The following is a 19949-nucleotide window of genomic DNA, read 5'->3' on the forward strand; positions in this document are numbered from 1 at the left end:
CAGGAAACTCCAACATGGACTGCAGGCACTGTGCATGTTTTAATTACAGCAGTGCTTTTCCTGCTATAAGTTATCTGTCAAATTCCAGCTTTATCATCCTTATTTCTTGCATGTAGTTAGGTGACCTCTGCTCTACACAACAACAGCTTGAGGACATAGATCTCTGGCACAGTGAAAGCTTATCTGTATGTACTGTACATCTTAAAAAAAACACATTTTACATTCTTATTATCTCAAGATCCTATTTTAACCAAAAAGTATTTATTTAGATGTTTTTTTGTTAAATATAATCATTAAAAAGCACTCAGAAACAATAGAATAAAACTAAAAAAAACATTATTATCAACATTTGCTTAAGTGTTAAATTGCAGTATTTATTTAAATCCAACGGACACATTTAAATCAATTCATATCTAATTCAATTCATCTGAACCACACAAACACTCAGCCTGTCTCTGTGCCTCTGAGCCATGTTTTGGACAGAAATGCTGAACAGCAGGAGTGCTACAAGAGAGCGCTGCTTTGCATTTATGACACTGTGTCCTTGTTATTTTACAAACTACTGACATGGCAGATTCATAAGAGATTAGAATCAACCTCCTCTAATTATTACAAATCATTATGCTCCAGCTCCCGAGGTGATACTACACCCATGGCAGTGTAACTTAGGCCTGCATGCAAATGTTCCAAACGCAGGAGAAAAAGATAAACTAAGCAGTGTGTTTTTATTATGACTCCCACTGATGAAGCTAATCAGATACACTGATTTTAAGTGAAATGTGAGGGGAGGAAAAATCATCTCTGCAAAAACTACTAAACAAAAAAACAAAAAAATTTGATTGAATGAATTTTAGAGAATTCTTAACAACAACAATCAATCAACAGCACATCCCACAGTGGGAGTCACAGGGACACTTGTTTTATAATAGCTTTACTGAATAGGGATGTAACAGGTCCGGTAGCTGCTGAGTATTTGTTGGATGCAGTGTCTTGTTTTATGTGGCACAGCTTGGCTCAATTAGTCACAGAGGAAGGTTTTATATGTGTACGTGTGTGTCTTGGTTAACACAATCCTGCCTGTTAGCATAGAAACTCAGTGAGCAGAAAAAACAGAGCCTCTACTTCTACAGAAAGAACGGATCCTCCCTTTATATTTGCATATAAACAGGTGCATGAAGTGGTTCTCCACACGAGTTTTGCATGTGAACTGTTTACTAAGAGCGGACTTAGAAAGTAATCTTATAGAGTTTGGTAAATGGGGGAGGTGGGAGCCATGAGGGAAGGTCTGAGCATTGGCAAGAACATAGATGTGTTGGAAATTTTCAAGTATGTAAAACATCCCTTCAGAATGTTTTCTATAGATCCTTTCAGCCTGGAATTTTACATGTCGGCCTCGTGTGTGAAAAGGAAACAAAGTCAAGCCGACAATCAGAATACACACAACTTAGAAAATGTCACCATCTACTGCAGCTCAAATTTGAGATGAATATAAATTCTTAACAAGTCACACATAAAAGAGATTAGAGTTAATAGTGTACAACATAATGCATTTTTCATGATTCATCAGATCTTGAAGATCAAGAAAATAAAATCAGTTTCAGACGTCAATCTAAAAAATATAAAAATGTCTTGTTTCCCAATCTCAATGTGTTTTCACTGAGCTTTGGAAACAACTAACAACTAAGACAAATATAGTAGTAAATAATGCTTAGTGCTGCACAGGCTCCAGTAATAAACCATGTCAACCAGCACAATTAAAAACTATGTAAGAAGTGAAGGTTTATTTCCTCAACTGCCCAAGGAACTACAGGCTTCAGTGAGCTTTGCTGATGAGAGAGTCTTATTCCATCTGAGGAAGTTGGATGTTTGTGCTAGGAAACACACATTTTTTGTATATTTTAACAGATATCTCCATATTTTATGGATTTGTCACAGAATGTTGTTAAAATCAATGGTTGTATCAAAGTAGCTCTACCTTGTATAAATTCAGCTTTACAGTTGTACTGGTATACAATCTGAAATGCTTTTACTCTCCTCTCTCTTTAATCATTAAGTTACAGTTGAATGAAGAAAAAAAAAGCTTTTCTAAGACAGCAGGCCAAATATATCTTCCAGCCAAGACATGAGGGTAATTCAAGAAGAAACACACACACACATGAACATGAAATAGCACACCAGGGTACAAAGGCACACACAGCATGATTGACACATATATACCCTAAAAAAACACCCACGAGAACAGGCATGGATCATATGTTGTCTGGTATGTCATTATGTCAGTTTGTCAAGGCCAAAGGTAGTCTGTGTGTGTGTGTGTGTGTGTGTGTGTGTGTGTGTGTGTGTGTGTGTGTGTGCGTGCGTGCATGCTTGTGTGTGTGGGGTATGTGCAATTGCCAATCAAAACATGTGTGCCTGTGCATCCTTGTTTTTGCGTGCATGTGTTCATCCACGTGTGTCAGACAGACTTGTGTATGTGTGTGTGTGTGTGTGTGTGTGTGTGTGTGTGTGTGTGTGTGTATGTGTGAGGGTATCAAGAGTAAAATCCCAGGAAACTCTAAACAGATGCTTGGAGTGAAAACAACATCTTTTTAAAAATGCTGCTGGGGGAAGCTTATGATACACGCACACACATCCACACAAACAGACGGCTGTATAACAACTAATCACCCACTCACCCAACACCCACAGACTAGCCTGTGGCAAGAGATCTCCAAGTCCAAGGACCATCTGAGCTCCAATCATAATTGCCTCGGTTCATTGTGGGAATCGATGACCTTTAGAAAAAATACCACTCTTCCTCCCCTCTGACTCTTTTTTCCCCCAGTCTTTCCTCTTTCTTTCTCTCTGGGCTTTTTAAAAAAATATTGCTCGCACACCATCTAAATAGGAGCAAACCGCCCTGACAGGAGTGAAGCGGTGCAGAGGAGAAGAAAAAGCACTGAAGTGTGTTTTATTTTTAGCTGTAAATGTGAGGTGCCCATTGGAGTTTTGAAGGCTTATACTAATTTGTTTTCTTCTTCTGTGTGAATATGTCGTGCTGCTTCTTAGATTTCAAATTCAAATTTTTAATGCCAAAACTAAAAACACTATTTCAGTGCCCAGAAACAAAGTGTATTCCAAAATGTCATTTTAAAGCCTCTGACAGAGTGTTAATGCTGCAGAACCCTCCTCATGGGACAATCTCTACTACGTTTATGCAAATGAAAACGGCTGGTGCTGTAAGCTGTTCATCACACGCCTCCAGTGAGTCCAGAGAAGGTGAAGAGGTTAATGACTTCAGTGGCATACGCTTAAAAGGGTACAATGTGTGAGAATTGGCCAGAAATTTAGTTTGAAACATTGCCAAATTAACTAAAATTATTAAGATGTATTATTATGAACCCTTATTACCTCAGGGAAGACAGTGAGTCACTGTAGCATCCAGTCTGCCACAGTCCAGCATGAGAGGAGGAAGAAGTAGCGCTGCACAGAGCTTTCGCTCTACGACTCTTAATATGTCACTTTATTAGTTTTTTATATTTTTTTCAGGCAAGTAACCATGTAGACTCCCAATATGTGGTCAGTTTATCAAAATAACATCCATTTTGAAAGTCATGTCAGCTGATGCTATGAAGTGCACTGAATTATACCAGTTATGTCTAAGCTGACGTGAGCCATCTGGAATTGAAGCACATCGTAGTAAGCTTGATGGATATTGAAATATCACATCAATGAATGAGGTCTCTACTGGATTACTGTGTTGTAAAATGGCTACAGTTCATGTAAAAATGATACTGTTTCACCATCAGTGAGTCCTGTGACATTTATGATTTACACTTATCCTTGGGGCATGTGTGTAAATATTGTGTGTGTGTGTATGTGTGTGTGTGTGTGTATTTTAAACCTTTAAAATAAGATAAATAAATCCTATCACAAAAGTAATGTTTGCTTTTGAATTTCTCTGACTGATTAATTCATTTAATGTTTTCAAGTGTGTCAGCAGTCAGAAGCCTACATGAACACTGAAACCTGTTTTCCTCTCTGTAATGATTCCTCCTGTTCATACTGACCATTAGAAGATCCCTTCATAATGTTTACAATGGAAGTGATGGAGGACTAAACCCACAGTCATCCTTCTGTGTAAAAATGAATCAAATCAAGTCTTCTATGTTTCAACGTTACAGTGTTTTTAGTCTTTTTGTTACTATACTTCCACCACAGCTCAACAGGGAAACACTAAGAGGGAATTTGATGGTAAAAAGCCTGTAAATGTGTCAGATATCACTTGATATGACTAACTCACACTGATGAAGCTCAATAGAAACTGATCATCTACTTTTAAATGACTGTGTGGACACACTGTGGATTTTATCCTCCATCACTTTACATTGAAAGCACATTTAAAGGAGATCTTTTAATAGTCAGTATGAACAGGAGGAATGATTACTGAGAGGAAAACCTCTTTCACTGTTCATATGGACACCTGACTGCTGGAAAAATGTAATCATATCCTTTAAATTAGTAGCTTAAAAAATAATTTTACAGGGCTGCTAATGTCAGTAATTACACTTGCATCCACCCACAATTAATTTCAACATAGTTGTGTAACATAATTGGGCTGATCCAAATCACAGTGAGTAGGAGGGTCACCTTATTTATTTAAAGTAGATGAAAGGGGAAATGTTAAACATTATAATTTGTAACTTTGAACTTTTATTCACTGTAGAGACCAAACTCACTGTGAACATGTACTGTATGCCTGTTAATTCAGCAGTATGCTTTTAATCTAGAGGTAATACTAAATATTCTATATCAGCTGTCATTTTTTAATATGTTAGACGAACACATTTCACCGCAGGCTTTGTCAGGTTTACTGAGGCTCAGACAAACCTGACAAAGCCAGTGGTGAAAAGCAGTGAATGTAGAGTTGCACTGGATGAGTGAAGACTTCTACATACTCCTCATAGCGTGCAATGGACTCTGAGTTATTACTGTGAGAAGATTCCTGCCTTTCATCGGCACCCTGGAAGTCCTGCTGTGTACAAAGCATTCCTGCTATTGGAGGAAGTGCATAGTTGTCTGTCATCAGCATTATGCAGGTCTCCTCTGATGAAGGGGATGATCAATGTCTTAAATCAAACTTTTACAGTCGCTCAATAGAAATGTTGTAAATGAAAAATGACCATTTTCCTGATTCTGACCGAATGATGTTCAAACCCTGATGGTGCTGTTTGCTAACACTTCATCATACCTCACTATAATATTGTTTCCAGTGTGGATTCCAAACATTTTACAATTAAATCAGACTGAGATATTGGTCACATCACCTACAGCAAATCCTGGAAAACAGCAGTAATTAAGAAACGGAAGAATCAGGCCTGGAGAAAGGAAAACCCTGGCAGTCTGGTTATCTGATGGGCTCATACTACAGAGTGACAACCAACAAGAGCACAAGAACGGCTGTTGCAGAAAGAGCTAGAGGGGGGAAAAAAAAGAAAAAGAAACTGGACAAGATTGGAAGAGAGATGAGGAGGGATTAACATTGGACAAATCAGGGGAAGCACAAATAAAAGTCTCATTTTTCATCCTGTGCCTGGGCCATGCTAAGCCTTCGGACTAATGTGTTTACATTTAGTCACGGCAAATATGAAATGAAGTGTGTATGTGTGTGTGACAGAGAGAGTGCGTAAGAGTGTGTGCGGTCTTACCTATGCAGTAACATAGCAGGACAGACAGCAGCACAGACAGTCCTACTGCACTGAGGGCTGTACACCTAAAAAAGAAAAAGAAAAAAAAAAGATAGTTGTGTTACTTGAATTTACATAACCATGCATATAGTGCTTTAATGAATCATTTCAGCATTACTGTTTTTAATGATATGATCTTAAATGTTAATGTTAAACGTCTTCCCTTTCTCACTTCAAAGTGTCTTCAGTGTAAAGCTGGCCAGGTTACTTCTTGTGTGTAACTCATGTGTGACGGCCATTTATTTGGGTTGGAAGCCAGTAAGATATTTAAATGCTCTTAAGTGCATGAATGGTGTGGTGATGAGTCGATCTGTCTGCCTCCTGTTTTTAAGAGAGATGGCTGGCTGTATGATGTATGACTTATTTAATGTTAAGCCTACAGCCTGATACCAACTTTCATTTATTTTCTCACAGTAGTATGAGTTTGAATCCTGTAATGAAACATTTTCTTTATTTGTAATGTTTAAAAGGGCTGAATAGTTCTTCTATGTGACACATGTTCACTCAAATAAGATTCCAAAGACAAACAAGTGTACTTAGAGTAAGTACTCTAAGTACACTTGTTTGTCTTTGGAATCTTAGACAGGTAGTCAAAGGAAGAACAGACTGCTCTCTTCATTTTTTCAACATTTTCCGTAACAATTATGTAATGTGACTCAGTGTTAGTACGTGACACATTTCCTCAAACAAGACTAGATAGATATAAATGTCTCAGACAGGTATGTTCTGGCATGGTAATGAAAAACTAAAGGAGGAATTATTGTTTTCAGTAGCTGTTGTAACTAAGACAACCACATCTGCATTTGTCTGCATGCTGCCAGCTAACAGGGGAACTAGAAACACTGGTAATCTAGGCCAGAGAAGGCCAAGTAAATGGTAATGGTAAATTGATTGTACTATATAGCACTGTTCTAGTCTTTTTGACCACTCAAAGCACTTTTACACTACATGACTCATTCACCCATTCACACACATTCATACATTGATGACAGTGGCTACCACACAGGGTGCTAACCTGCTCATCAGGAGGGAAACTAACATTCACACACTGTTGGTGCAGCCATCAGGAGCAGTTTGGGGTTAAGTATCTTGCCCATGGACACATGAACATGTGGACTGGATGAGCCGAGAATCGAACCGCTCATTTTCCTATTGTTGGACGACCGCTCTACCTCCTGAGCCACAGCCCGCAGAGTGTTGCCAAAATGTTCTGCTGGCAACTGTGCACACTGCACTGCATACTGGTAAAGTTAAAATAATGCAAATGTCTGTGTCAGCAGTTCAGTGACTGACAATACAGGAACACATTATGTAGACCTGAAGTTACCAAAAGTCTGTTTGCTACACTGTTAGCTAAGGTTAGCACTATTGAATCAACAAGCATTTATGGTAAGAAAGTGACAGAATGTGAACAGGTTTGCAGGTATGTATGAAAATAGTGTCATCATCATTCTGACAGTATTCACTGTAAATGCTATCCTGACAATCCAATCAATGATTCCATCAACACGCCCCAGCTAACAGTGGTCTGCAATTTTAGTGTGGTAACAGATTCAGAGTAGTGGTCTGCAGAAATGCTTTCTGCTCCTTAAATAATATTGCATTGTACTGAAGTACAGCTGGACATTTAAAACAGTGAACACTAAAAATGACACACTACTATTATCACCCATAAACCCACGGTGTATTACATTTTTTTCATTGTATGTCATAAAAATATAGCCATAGATTAGATAAATAATTACATTACTACTCTCACAACTATTGTCTTAATGCTGTTGGAATGAGTTATTGTCTTGGGTCATCTTTGAGGTTCCAAGCCTCCCTTTGTTGCACCTCCCTGGATGCTCTTGTCAGCCAGCTAGCCAAGTCTCACCCATTAGATGGCAGATGGCTGGCGATGGCTGCTGCCTTTGTGGCTACAGTTACTGCCAAGATGCAATCAACTATTAAATGTAAATCAAACCTTCAAAACCTTTTGTCTCTGGTGTCACATGTCCATATAACCTGTGCGTTTGACGCAATCAAGTGAGGCTGTTTTGGGAAGATAGTCAGTGCCAGAATTTAGTCATAACTGCAGTGATGTGCAAGCTGTTCATTCATTCATTTATTCATTCATTCAATCATTCACATATTCAAGCCTTTATTTATTGTAGGCCATTGAGAGAAAGCTCTCTTTGTCAAGCATGCCCTGATTACAATACAAATATGAAATATAAGAAACAATAATCCGCAAATATGAACAGATAAGCAATAAACAATATGTTATAAGAAACATTAAGAACAATACATATATATATATATATATATATATACACATAAACAATAAAATACAATATGCACATAAAAGTTAGATCAATTAAAACACGCACATTCACACTGCTGTGTGTGAGCTACAAGAGATTTAAAATGATTAAAGGGATTAGCTCGTCTAATTTTACTATCTGTAAGTAGTTATACTTGTGTGGAATTTAATATTTAAAAGCCAGTTTCCTAATCTGAGTGCTAACATTTTGATTTCCATGGATCAAATCGTCTTGCAGTATAAAATGTAACTATAGTTAATATGACATGTCAGGTACCAAGACATTTGTCAAGGAGAGCTCTGTATAGAAATATGATGCAGCTGTGTTTTGCTCTCACTGCCAGTGACTGCCACACAACTTTGTCATAAATAATACAACACTGTGTCTTAAAGCCATCCCCAGTTATGAACATAAGGGCAGAATGATAGAGCACTTAATGGTGGTTAAGTTATTATAGTTAGTGATGAAGTGCCTAGAGAGGCTCAGGGCACATAACAGAGATAAATGTTCTCTCCCATTCTTTATGATGAGCCGGCCCAGACTGCTAAAGTTAGTTAGCAACTATGAACCACACAAAAGTTTACCTAACAACAGTCTCCTACAGATGTTGCAAGGTTATCACATTGAATACATTAAATCGTAGTAATATATCAGTTGATTGGTTGCTCTCAATCTTCTGAATATCGGATTGCAAAAGTACATTGGAACAATTGTTAATGTGCTCTTATATATCACAATGTGCCATTTCATTTGGACAATGTTAGCTTCATCTACTTGCAAGCTATAAAATTATAAAAACATATTCTCAGTTGTCTGAATTTGGGGAAAAAAACAACAACAACAATGTTGGGCCTCTCTCAGGCTGTATTCACACCAAATCAGGCAGTCCTCCCATTCATTTAAATGGAGGTAGTGCATTTTACAGACATTTTTAGCCACAGTGGTGCCGACCGGCCTGAGCCATAGTCAACTTCTGAAGAAACACAACCTGACGTTATGCTGCAGTGGCCAATCATAGCCAGTGATCAGACTGACCAGAGCTGTAAAACCCTGTCATGAGGGAGGACACAGACATGACTAGGAGGATGGGAGGACATTTCTCTTCATGGATAACATAAAAGTAAAGTTAGGTTTTGCTGTCGAGAGTGAGAGAGAGAGAGAGAGAGAGAGAGAGAGAGAGAGAGAGAGAGAGAGAGAGAGAGAGAGAGAGAGAGAGAGAGAGAGAGAGAGAGAGAGAGAGAGAGAGAGAGAGATATAAGCTGTGGTGGAGCGAGCTAAAGAGTGAATGAAGAAAGGGAGAGGTGGTAGAGAGAAAGCCATTGAATCAGATCAATAAGATGTTATTTTGTGATTGTTTTACAGTGGTTATGATGTTCTAGATTCCAGACACACCCACACATCTCACCGCTCAACCCTGTGGTGGCCTAATTTGCTCTGAATACAACCTTAGAGTAGGGCCTATTAAGATTAAGACATATACTGTAGTCTACACAAAATGCAGTGGGGTTGTTCATGTAAGATCTTTATATGTTTTAATTGGATTCATGTTGGAAGTATAAGTGGCTCTCTAAAGATTGGAACCAACACAAACATTTTTTTTTTGGACTAAAGTCAATAACTGATTTAGTTCCAAAGATCCAAAAATAAATAATCCACATTTTTCACATTGCTGAACATCACTACTCTATTACAGACTGATGCACTGCAACAGTGGAAGAAATATAGTTTCTTTACTATTACTGTATAGCACATACTACACTGTGTGCAATGACTATGTGCTCAGAATAAACAAGCGAACATTAGCACTCTATTGATACAGATATATCAGGCTGATAGAAGCTTTGGATAGCTGATACTTTCTACCAATGTAAACGTGACAAAGACCAATCATATGCAATGTTTCATCCAGATAGTTTTTTCCAGGTAGAAATTGTCTCAAACTGCATTAAGACCATTCTTGCATACTAAATCTCCACTATCCAAGATGTCTGATTATTAGCTTCACTGCTGGCTTCCTGTGTGATTCTACACTTCAGACCCCTGATATCATGAATTAGTATTTATTCTTACTAAATTACAACGGAGTAGCTGGAGGTGCCATATTCTGAAAGTTTTATGTGGAAATTCAGAGAGTACTACAGGGGAAGGATCTCTTCTACAATAATGAGTCAGTCAGTAAACTTAGAAATGCCTGCTGGTTTCTTGAACTTGAAGGACTAAAGATAGGGGGAGTAGGGATGGGAGGGAAAATAGAGACAGATAAGAGTAGGGAGTGAAGAAAGAGAGAAAGAAAGGGGAAGAAAGGAGAGCTGGATGGAAAAGGGAGCCAGAGGCATGAAGGACATGCTTGAAAGAGAGCGATATATCTAAATGTCACTTGTGAAGGAGAGCATGTAAATGTTGACCAAAGAATACTGAGGATGTGTGCAACTACAGCACTGTATGTACAATAAACCACATATAGTATTCTGATAATATCGTAATGTACAAAGCCAAATGCAGACATTTGTTTATTTTTCTCGTTGTGTTTTAATGACATGGAATTCCTCAATGTTGCCAAAAAGACTAAAACGAGGGAAAAGCCTCAGCAGAAGAGGATTTGGAAAGCTTTTCTCGGCACAACCTCAGAAAAATGGATTTCAAAAGAGTTCTTCACAGACAGATGGGGTGATTCCTAGAGCAACTGACCTATGAAAAATTAGTTTCTGCTGATATATTCCAGGAAAGGTTAATCAAGAATCTTTCCACTGTAAAAGCAGTTGTTACAGAAAACCTTTAACCTTTTGAACTTTAATAAAAGCTGACATATTTCTGATGGATATTAATTGGTTTAATGTATAAAAATAATTAATCAGATTCAAATCTGGACTTTAAAGCTTTAGTAATCAATAATTTTGTATTTAAAATTCCTTATAGCTCTTCGGAGCCTTTTAGCATTTTCAGCTCATAGTTTTGTATGTTCTGCCCTCACCTTTGTTTTAACTCACACTCACTGCTGTTTTTTGTTTTTAATATACAGTAATGTTTTCAGCCATGCTGTCCAGAACCTGTCCAACTTACACTAAAACAATAGCAGTGCAGGAGCCATAATATCTTTAATGTAGCCTCACTACCAAAGTTCAAAGCAGCGGAACCAGCTATCACTTCCAAGTTGAAAAAAAGGCCTTTTAATGACTAAACTCACACTGAACTAGCACTTTTTCATATTTTCCGACGCTATCTTGCAGTTTGATGATGATAGAAAATGTTTCCAAGAGAAAAACCCAGTCCAGGACTTTCCAATATATTTCAACGTCATCTGCATTTGTGACTGGAACGTAGGCTATACTGTCCCAGACATTGTTATTTGGTAGCAATTCTGATGTAAACTGTGAACAACTCTGGTTTGTATCTTACTGATGAAAAATATCAAGCGGTGTGATTTGTGGCTACTGCTGAACAGAAGCCCAACATCCTTCATGTACAGGACTTTGACTTATTTCCCCTCATTGCATCTTACCTCCATGAGCAGTACTTTGACGATTTCTTGAACTTGAAGGCAGAGCGGGACAGGGTGTTCCTCGGCAACGGCCTGGTGGGTGGGGAGTACACTGAGCCTGTTGCCATAGTGTAGCCGGGAGTTGCCGTGGAGAAGAGGGGGGTGGTGCCTGTACCTGTCTTAAAGAGGAAATGCCTAAAGGACGAGAGAAAAAAAGGAGATGGAGAAATGATTAAGTACATTGTTGTTGTTTTTTTACACATACACACAAAACTAACCGCACTACACAATTTTCATACACTGTTGCCGCCCCCACAGTGGCAGAACCAGGAATTTTGTTGAGTGCTGTAAGTTGATGTCAGTAAACTGAAGACCGTATTCACATTTGTCAACCCCACGTCTCGTGTCTTGACAATGATCAATTCAAAACAAACAAAAAAAAACTCAAAAAGCCTAAAACATAACTTAGCTACCTGCCTGCATTGGATATACAGCATAAGCTTGCATAACTTCAAGATCATAACAAAATGCCTCGCCTCAGTTTTGGGATTGTGTTTTCAACCATTGGACTCACTTTTTTCACCACACTTGTAATGATATGGGTAAGTTAAAATCTACAACCTATGTATGTCAGGGGTAATGTTACAGACAACCGCCAGCTAATGTTAATCAAAAGTAAGTAAATGCATATATGATGATAACAACCTGTGTCGGAAGCCCTGTTTGATACAGATCAATGACAATTATAAATTGACATGAATCAACAAGAAAGAAAATCTCACAACCAATCTCCCAAAAGTTCAAGTCACTTATCCTGCACAGTTCAATCATTTCAAAATATAGACCATATACAGACCACTGTGTAAAGAATACTAATAGAAGACAGGTCTATTTTTAGGCTTGTACGTTTGAATTCCACAGCACATAGGCATGACTTACACACTGCTTTCATACCTGATGTATCCATTTCATTGATTATAATGGAATCATACGGTCACAAAATCTGCTCTGCCAATGGTCTGGCCTGGCCGCTGTAGCTAAAGGGTTAGAATTTCTTGAGTATATTATTATAATGTAGCTTAAAGCACATCAAACAGCTCCAGTTCATTTTACTCACTTTTAATGACGTTACATTGCCAGATTTACTTTTCGGAGAACAATGTTGGCCATTTGTGCTAAGTCAAAAAGTATTCAGATTGTCATGAAGTGTAGTTTTTCTAAAATAAATCTGTTAAAGTGAAATTTCAGATGTTCAGACCCAGACTTTTGGAACTGCTACTAACTTGCTCTGTAATGTTTTAACTATATTTTAACCTTCGGCTCAGCATTTTAGTCGATGCTCTGCCTGCCCTGAGCTCATTACACTATACACATATGCAAAGTCAATACATCATATTCTCATATTTTCATTCAATATTCTACATTTTCCTCCAAAGGCTTTGATACAAGAAGTTCTATAACAAACTATGCAACCCAATTACATCAGCATACATTCCTTTACAGTTTACACTGCTGAACTACAATATGCTGCTAAATGAAATATTCACTTTTACTTTGTTTCTGGTAAAAAAAAATGTCTGATACTATGTTCTGCTGTGTGGTTGAGAACGTTGTATTTGTCTCACTAATTCTCCATTGTCTTAACTGAGCATTGATGTGATCTGTGCTTGATATCTCAGTTTCAGAGACTTTGTTAGCTCAAACTTTTATTTGGCTTAAACTTGTTTTTGATGCAGTTGTTACAATATGTAGGCCTTATTACTGCATGTTCTATAGACAGACAGCAAGAAGTACTGGAGATGATTGGATTGGTGGACATGTACCTGGTCATTGCAGTTACATGGCAGGCACTAGCCACTCTTCATAATGTCATACAACTGTGCACCAGTAGGAGTGGCAATGTGTGGGACTCATACTGGTGCGCTGTAGGTGTGTGAACAGCAGAGTGTCAAATCTTTATTGTGCTTGTTAACTTCCACTCTACATGTCTCAACTTTACATTTACATTTACACATAGTCATTTTAGCAGACGCTTTTATCCAAAGTGACTTACAAGGGAGAATTCATACACCTTTGGCACAGCAACGGGAGCAATTTGGGGTTAAGTGTCTTGCCCAAGGACACATCGACATGTGGACTGGAGGAGCCGGGAATCGAACCGCCCCGCCAATCTTTTAATTGGAGGGCGACCGCTCTACCTCCTGAGCCACAGCCGCCCCATAACCATAACCACCTACTGCTAACAATCTTGATCTCATTTATTATCCATAATTCATGAGCGTGAAAAGTAAAATGCAAGTTAACATCACTGGTTAGTAATTTTTTAAGGGAAATTGTACATATTTGTATTTTGGCTGATTGCTTTAACCACATATTATGTGTTAATAATTACATTCAATAACACATTATTGAGGTTTCCTCGAAAAATAGTGACCTCGGTAAAGGTTGGCCAATACCCAGACTACCTTCTGTAAAAAACACTTTAGTTCCTGCCTAAGCAAAGACTATCAGAAATGAAATGAAGCAGTAGTCTGCTATGTGTGTAAGTATAGACATATCAGTCTTTATGGTATTTCTTAAAGAAGAGACAGAGAGGCATGGATAAATATGTATGACTTATGATTATAAGCAACAAATAATAGTCTAGTAATTGTAACTAAAAGTTAGTCAATAGAAAACTTTAAATAGAAGTTTTCAGAGACTACATAAAGTCTATATGACATATTGTGATAAAAGTTCAGAGTTAAAGACTTCAGATCTTTTATTGAGGCATTACTTTTTGATTCAACCTAAACATTGAGCTCTCCTCCAAATACTTCAGGTGTTATGATTCCGTTGGAACCAAGTATTATATAAAAGTGGCTGTCCATTTATAAGACCAACATATTTTTATCTCTATGCAGGCCGTCTACGGAAATTTCCACGGTGGAGAAAATTATTGGCACATACATGTACGCCTGCAGTAATTACCAAGGTCACAATGTGTAATTAATGACAGAACCCCAGCTAATTACAGCATCTGTAATTACAATTAGACTGCTCTCTAACAAGGCTGTGTGATTAACAATTAGAAGCTATTATAACAAGGGCCCTTCAATTAATACCTGCCTGTAGGCAAGATGTAAAGAGGGAGATAGAAGACAGAAAGGAGAGAGAACAGGGACTGCAAGATGAGAAACGGACTGAATGGAGGACAGGTAACAGAACAGAGACACTGAGCATTAATGTTTCTGTATCTGAGTTCAAGCAGTTCAAACTGAAATATTTCATTTCTAACACTGGAGTCACATTAACAACAACACAAAACAACAAAAGGAGATGTTATATTTCAGATGATTTGGGAAAACGTTACAGGGTCATAAACTATTTTCCTTATGGAAAAAAAAGAACTGCACATACCAATGTAAAAATGACAGTATCTATTTAATGTGATGATTGCCACTTGAAGGTCTGAGAAAACACATTAGTGCAAGTGTTAACAAGTGTAATGCTGTGAATGAATAAAATACTTGAGTGGTTCTCAGTGGTGCTCCTCAGGGCCCACAGCAGACAGTTAATACCCTTTACCTGCTGTCCCTGACTGGCCAGAGTTAACAACCAGGAGGGCTCTGGGGGTCCATTCACATGGCATTAACATGCATACGAGGTGATTCATTAATGGATTATTTCAATCCACCACACCACAGGCATGCTCTGTGACCGCACTGTGAATTAGTGCTAAAGCTTTCACAATTAACATACAGCGAGACACAGGTGGAAAAACATCTGACAGAGTAACTCCTGTTCTATAACTATGTTTTCATGCTAAGTTTTACATAATCACTGCAGCACCACAACTTTTCTGTACACCTGGTGCACGGTCGTTGCAGTTTCTCACCTAATATGGAATGATTATTTTAATGGAGTTGGTTTCCTCTGTCTACAAATGTTATCTGCTGCTGTCGTTTGTTTCTGTTTGGTGGAGCAGAGGCACATCATGGTGTGTGACCGTGATAGTCCACACAGCACCGCCAAAAACTAACACAAGGAGGAACCAGCTTCCCCCTTCAACTCCGTCAACTTTTTCACCTCATCTGAGAAAATTGGTTGGCAAAAATTCCCATACTGTAAGTGCTTCACAGGTGGAGAGACGTCACTGGTGTATGCTCAATAACACAGGATCAGATCATGATGTGGACATTGCATATTAATGTCAGGTGTAAATGTCATACCTAGGTACAATCTTCAAGTGGCAACAGGGTTATTTTTGAAAGGCAGTTTATGCTGTGATTGGACAGCCAGTTATGACAGGAAATAATGGGGAAACAGAGGCAGAGAATTACATGAAACAAACATCTGCTGCCAGAATGTCAAACCTTTGAATAACGTTTTACACCAAAACATCTGCAAATACATACACTCACACATTTTTATCCAGTCAGCAAGACCTACAAAATGTTTCCCCTTTTGGTGTGACCATCATTCACACACACACACATTTCCTTCTATTTAAGCTGAAATGTGGTAACATCAGCAACACACATACACCCACACATGGACCAAAAGACATTTGCAGATGTGACATTATCTCTTTGGGCTTCATATTGAGAAAACAATGTTGTTTCAGATTCACCCCTGTGTCTCTTGCAGCTTGTATCACATGATCTTGCTTTCTTTCCGATTTCAGCAGCTAACAATATTTCATTTATTGTTTAAGCTTGTTCATTCACATAATCTGATGACAATGTAAAAACTGGAAAAAAAAATATTTCAGCAGCAACAATTTTAGCTGCACTATATATATATAGTGTGTATTTTTCATTTATTTATTTTTTTAAGATTTATTTTGGGCTTTTTGCATTCATTTAGATAGTAACTGGCAGAGATGCTGACAGGAAACAGGGAGAAGAGAGAGAGAGAGAGAGAGAGAGAGAGAGAGAGAGAGAGAGAGAGAGAGAGAGAGAGAGAGAGAGAGAGAGAGAGAGAGAGAGAGAGAGAGAGAGAGAGAGAGAGGTATATCCTGCAGCATAGGTCCCCGGCCAGATTGCCATTATGTGGCATGCACTCGACCACTAGGGCGCTCCAGTGCATGGGTATTTTAATGAAAAACAGTATATAGTCTTTATAATGCTTTCATTCAAAGTATTACAATATTACAAAAAACAAAACAAACAAAAAACTGAGCAAACTCAATTTAAAAACAACTCAATACAAAAGCTTGTTTTGTTAGATGAAGTCAGCCTAATTAAGGATAGACAATTCATTTGAACACAATTGGACAACAATGGTGAATTACCTCATGAAACTAAAATCATTTTTCTCTTTTTTTCAGTTGTAATGAACCTGAGCAGTGAAATCGAACACTTGGAAACACCATGTACTAGTTTTAATACTCCACTGTTGATAATGTGCTGACATAATGAAAAACAGAACACATTCAGAATCAGGTGGAAACAATAAACCACAACAAGACGCCTGAGAATGCAGCTGCCTGTCATATTCTCAGCGACATTTTTGCGCTTCGTTTCAAATGTAATTTAAACCAACTGCAGGGAATGATCCCAAAACACAAGAGTTTCTAAGCAGACGTACATAGATTGACATCTGATAGCGTGTGCTTCGTCATGCTTGGAAAGCTAAGAATGATGAAATTAATTCTAGACTGATGGTCATATTCAGCTGTTTCTTTGAATGTTCTAGTATGAAGAGATGAGAAAAAACAAATCCATCATGCTTAGCTGAATTTACAGGGACTGGGATCAGATTTGATTTCACCACTACTTTACATGTGTTGCTGTTTGTAATTAGACATGTCCTCTTAAACAAAAAAATACAAAAATTGATAGATCAGATAAATATAGAGGTGCAGCCTTAGTTTTCCTGCAGTTACGTAACTTCTCTATCTTTGTTCTTAGTCCTTTCCATGCAGATGTATTTGAAAGTACAACCCTCAATCCCTGCATTTAGACGCTTTATTCTGCCTGAATAGAAACCTTTTTAAACCAGTAAATCAGCAATCAGCTGCTTTGATCAAAGAATATCAATCCTGGCAATTCCCGCCAGCCCTCTGTAAGTTACAGCCATAGTCACTCCAGCCAGACATAGTTGGCAGTTGAATGCAAGCTGGAGACGGTGCTTCTTGTGAGATTAGAGACATGAGGTTTTCATTATGCTGCTGTACAGGGACAGACTATACAGCAGCAATGGAACTCTCCAAAAGCACAGAGACAGCACAGAGTCTACAGATAGCAGACTAACCATTCTATATGTGTTTTATGAGTGTTTAAGTACAAGTTAATTACAGCAGACACACAGAGGAGTGTGGGGATAAGAGTGGAGGACTGTAAACACAGTGTGCTTAGCAGAAAGTATCATGTTGTCAGCCATAACTAATCTGATAGTCCGATAATAACGGCCCCTTCAAATGCTCTATTCTACAACCTGCATTTACATTACATTAACATTATTTACAATAGGCCTTTTACGTGTCTTTGACAATAGGATAACACAAGGAGGATGGAGCTGGCACCTTGGAAATGTCCCTCTATGTGTGTGTGTGTGTGTGTGTGTGTGTGTGTGTGTGTGTGTGTGTGTGAGAGAGAGAGAGAGAGAGAGAGAGAGGGTGAGTAAGTGTGACAAAGAGTAACTAAATCCAAAACAGAGACATGTTCCGGATCCTCAGGAGTAAAATGACTGTAACTAATGTGTGGATAGTAGATGTTGTAAATACTGTAGCTGGCATGTCTAACATGGAGACAATAGCCAACTAACAATAGTGTTTTCCTATACATTCTTACACACACACACACACACACACACACACACACACACACACACACACACACACACACACACACACACACACACACACACACACACACACACACACACACACACACACACACACACATAATCCCTACACAACCACAACATCACTGTGTATACTGTCCAATTGACTTTCCTCTGTATGCTTAATGGATACACACATGCGCATACAAATGAACACATCTGATTTATGTCTAGTACTGTAAATGTAGTAAATGGTCAACATTAGCTACATAATGATTTTTTTTTTTTTTTTTTTTTGGGGGGGGGGGGGGGGGGGTGAATATAAAAAAGTTTACATGCAACTAGCACCTGTGGTTACTGCCCGGATTTCATTGAGACTACATGAAATTCTATCAGGGAATTCAACAGTGGGTAAGAGGCCTGTGTCATGTGTCAGTAATATAAATCTGCTGTTTTTTTTACATTTTTTTAAGAGTCTCTGAGGTGTTTTGGCATGGACGTCTCTAGCAGAAGTCTGTGGTAAATGGACACATGTTTAACAAAGTCCTGCAGGTATAAGGAGAAGTTACCATGGTAATGCTGTGTATCAAATCTTGATAGGAGGCCAAACTGATGTTTTGATATTGAATGTTTATTAAAGTGTCTGCCAAATATTGGAGAGGAAGAAGCCGAACTGGATGGCAGAGGAGAAACTTGTGCTTTTAGAAGAATCTGCCAAGGAAACAAATATTTTATTAAGTAATAGGATCCAGAGGTATCGCTTTATCTGAAGCAATGATAACCATCTGAGAGGAAAATAACAACAAAAACACATTTGTGCAACATCACTATTTTCAGTTTATCTCCATTTTGGCAACAAATTATATGGCGGTGTGTGTGTGTGTGTGTGTGTGTGTGTGTGTGTGTGTGTGTGTGTGTGTGTGTGTGTGTGTGTGTGTGTGTGTGTGTGACTGACATAAGCACCTGCTCAATTCAGTGAGCAGTTGTGTTGGGTGTCCCTTTACGCAACAGGTGCATGCACATGAATCTGTGAGTGTGTCTGTAATTGTCAAAGGGTACATGACTTGTCTGTGTGTGTGTGTGTGTGTATGTCTGTCAATAGAGGGATTACCACCTCAAAATGAGGACATTCACACTCTCCTGTCACATCTCACCTCATTCCCTCTTCCTTTCATCTCCTAAGAACCCAATAAATGTCCAGAACACACCTCTTTACTTTCTGTCTATCTGCAGTTTTGTCACTCTTTCCCTTCTTTTTTATTTTTATTTTTAGAGAAGCACCCAAGCCATTTTGATTTTTTTTTTCTTTTCAACATATCTGTATTCTCCTCTGTTCTCACTAGAAAGTATTATCCCAGATTCCCCTAATGCATGTTAATAGACTTTGGGGGATGTAGAGAGCAGTGGAGACTACCAGATCTGTGACTGGATTTGAAGTGGATTTAACTATATATCTTTCCATCACTGCTCTGACACTCCTCTTTTGGATTGCTGAGCTCCTGCAAACTATACTATGACAACCTGCAACTCTAAGTTGTCATGTCAGGTTCAACTGCCTTCATACTAGACAGTTTTCAATATGGAAATTTGAATATGTATTGCTTATTTGATCTGTTTTATTATGTTCACAAACTTATATAAAAAGTAATGTGAATGTCTCAGTTGTTTTAA

The 19949-nt window shown here is 38.3% G+C and overlaps 1 protein-coding gene across 6 annotated transcripts in view; it reads right to left on the reverse strand.

The window, feature by feature from the left end:
• tenm3 (teneurin transmembrane protein 3) overlaps positions 1-19949 on the reverse strand; it is a 244749-nt gene that overhangs the window by 118603 nt on the left and 106197 nt on the right. For all 6 annotated transcript variants that reach the window (XM_062427003.1, XM_062427030.1, XM_062427047.1 and 3 more), the window contains 2 exons: positions 11532-11705; positions 5688-5752 (listed from right to left, as the gene is read on the reverse strand). In XM_062427003.1, coding sequence (XP_062282987.1) covers positions 5688-5752; positions 11532-11705 — 239 coding nt within the window. The remainder of the gene's footprint in view (positions 1-5687; positions 5753-11531; positions 11706-19949) is intronic.

This window comes from Scomber scombrus, chromosome 2 (genome assembly GCF_963691925.1).
Source record: "Scomber scombrus chromosome 2, fScoSco1.1, whole genome shotgun sequence".
NCBI classification, from domain to species: domain Eukaryota; kingdom Metazoa; phylum Chordata; class Actinopteri; order Scombriformes; family Scombridae; genus Scomber; species Scomber scombrus.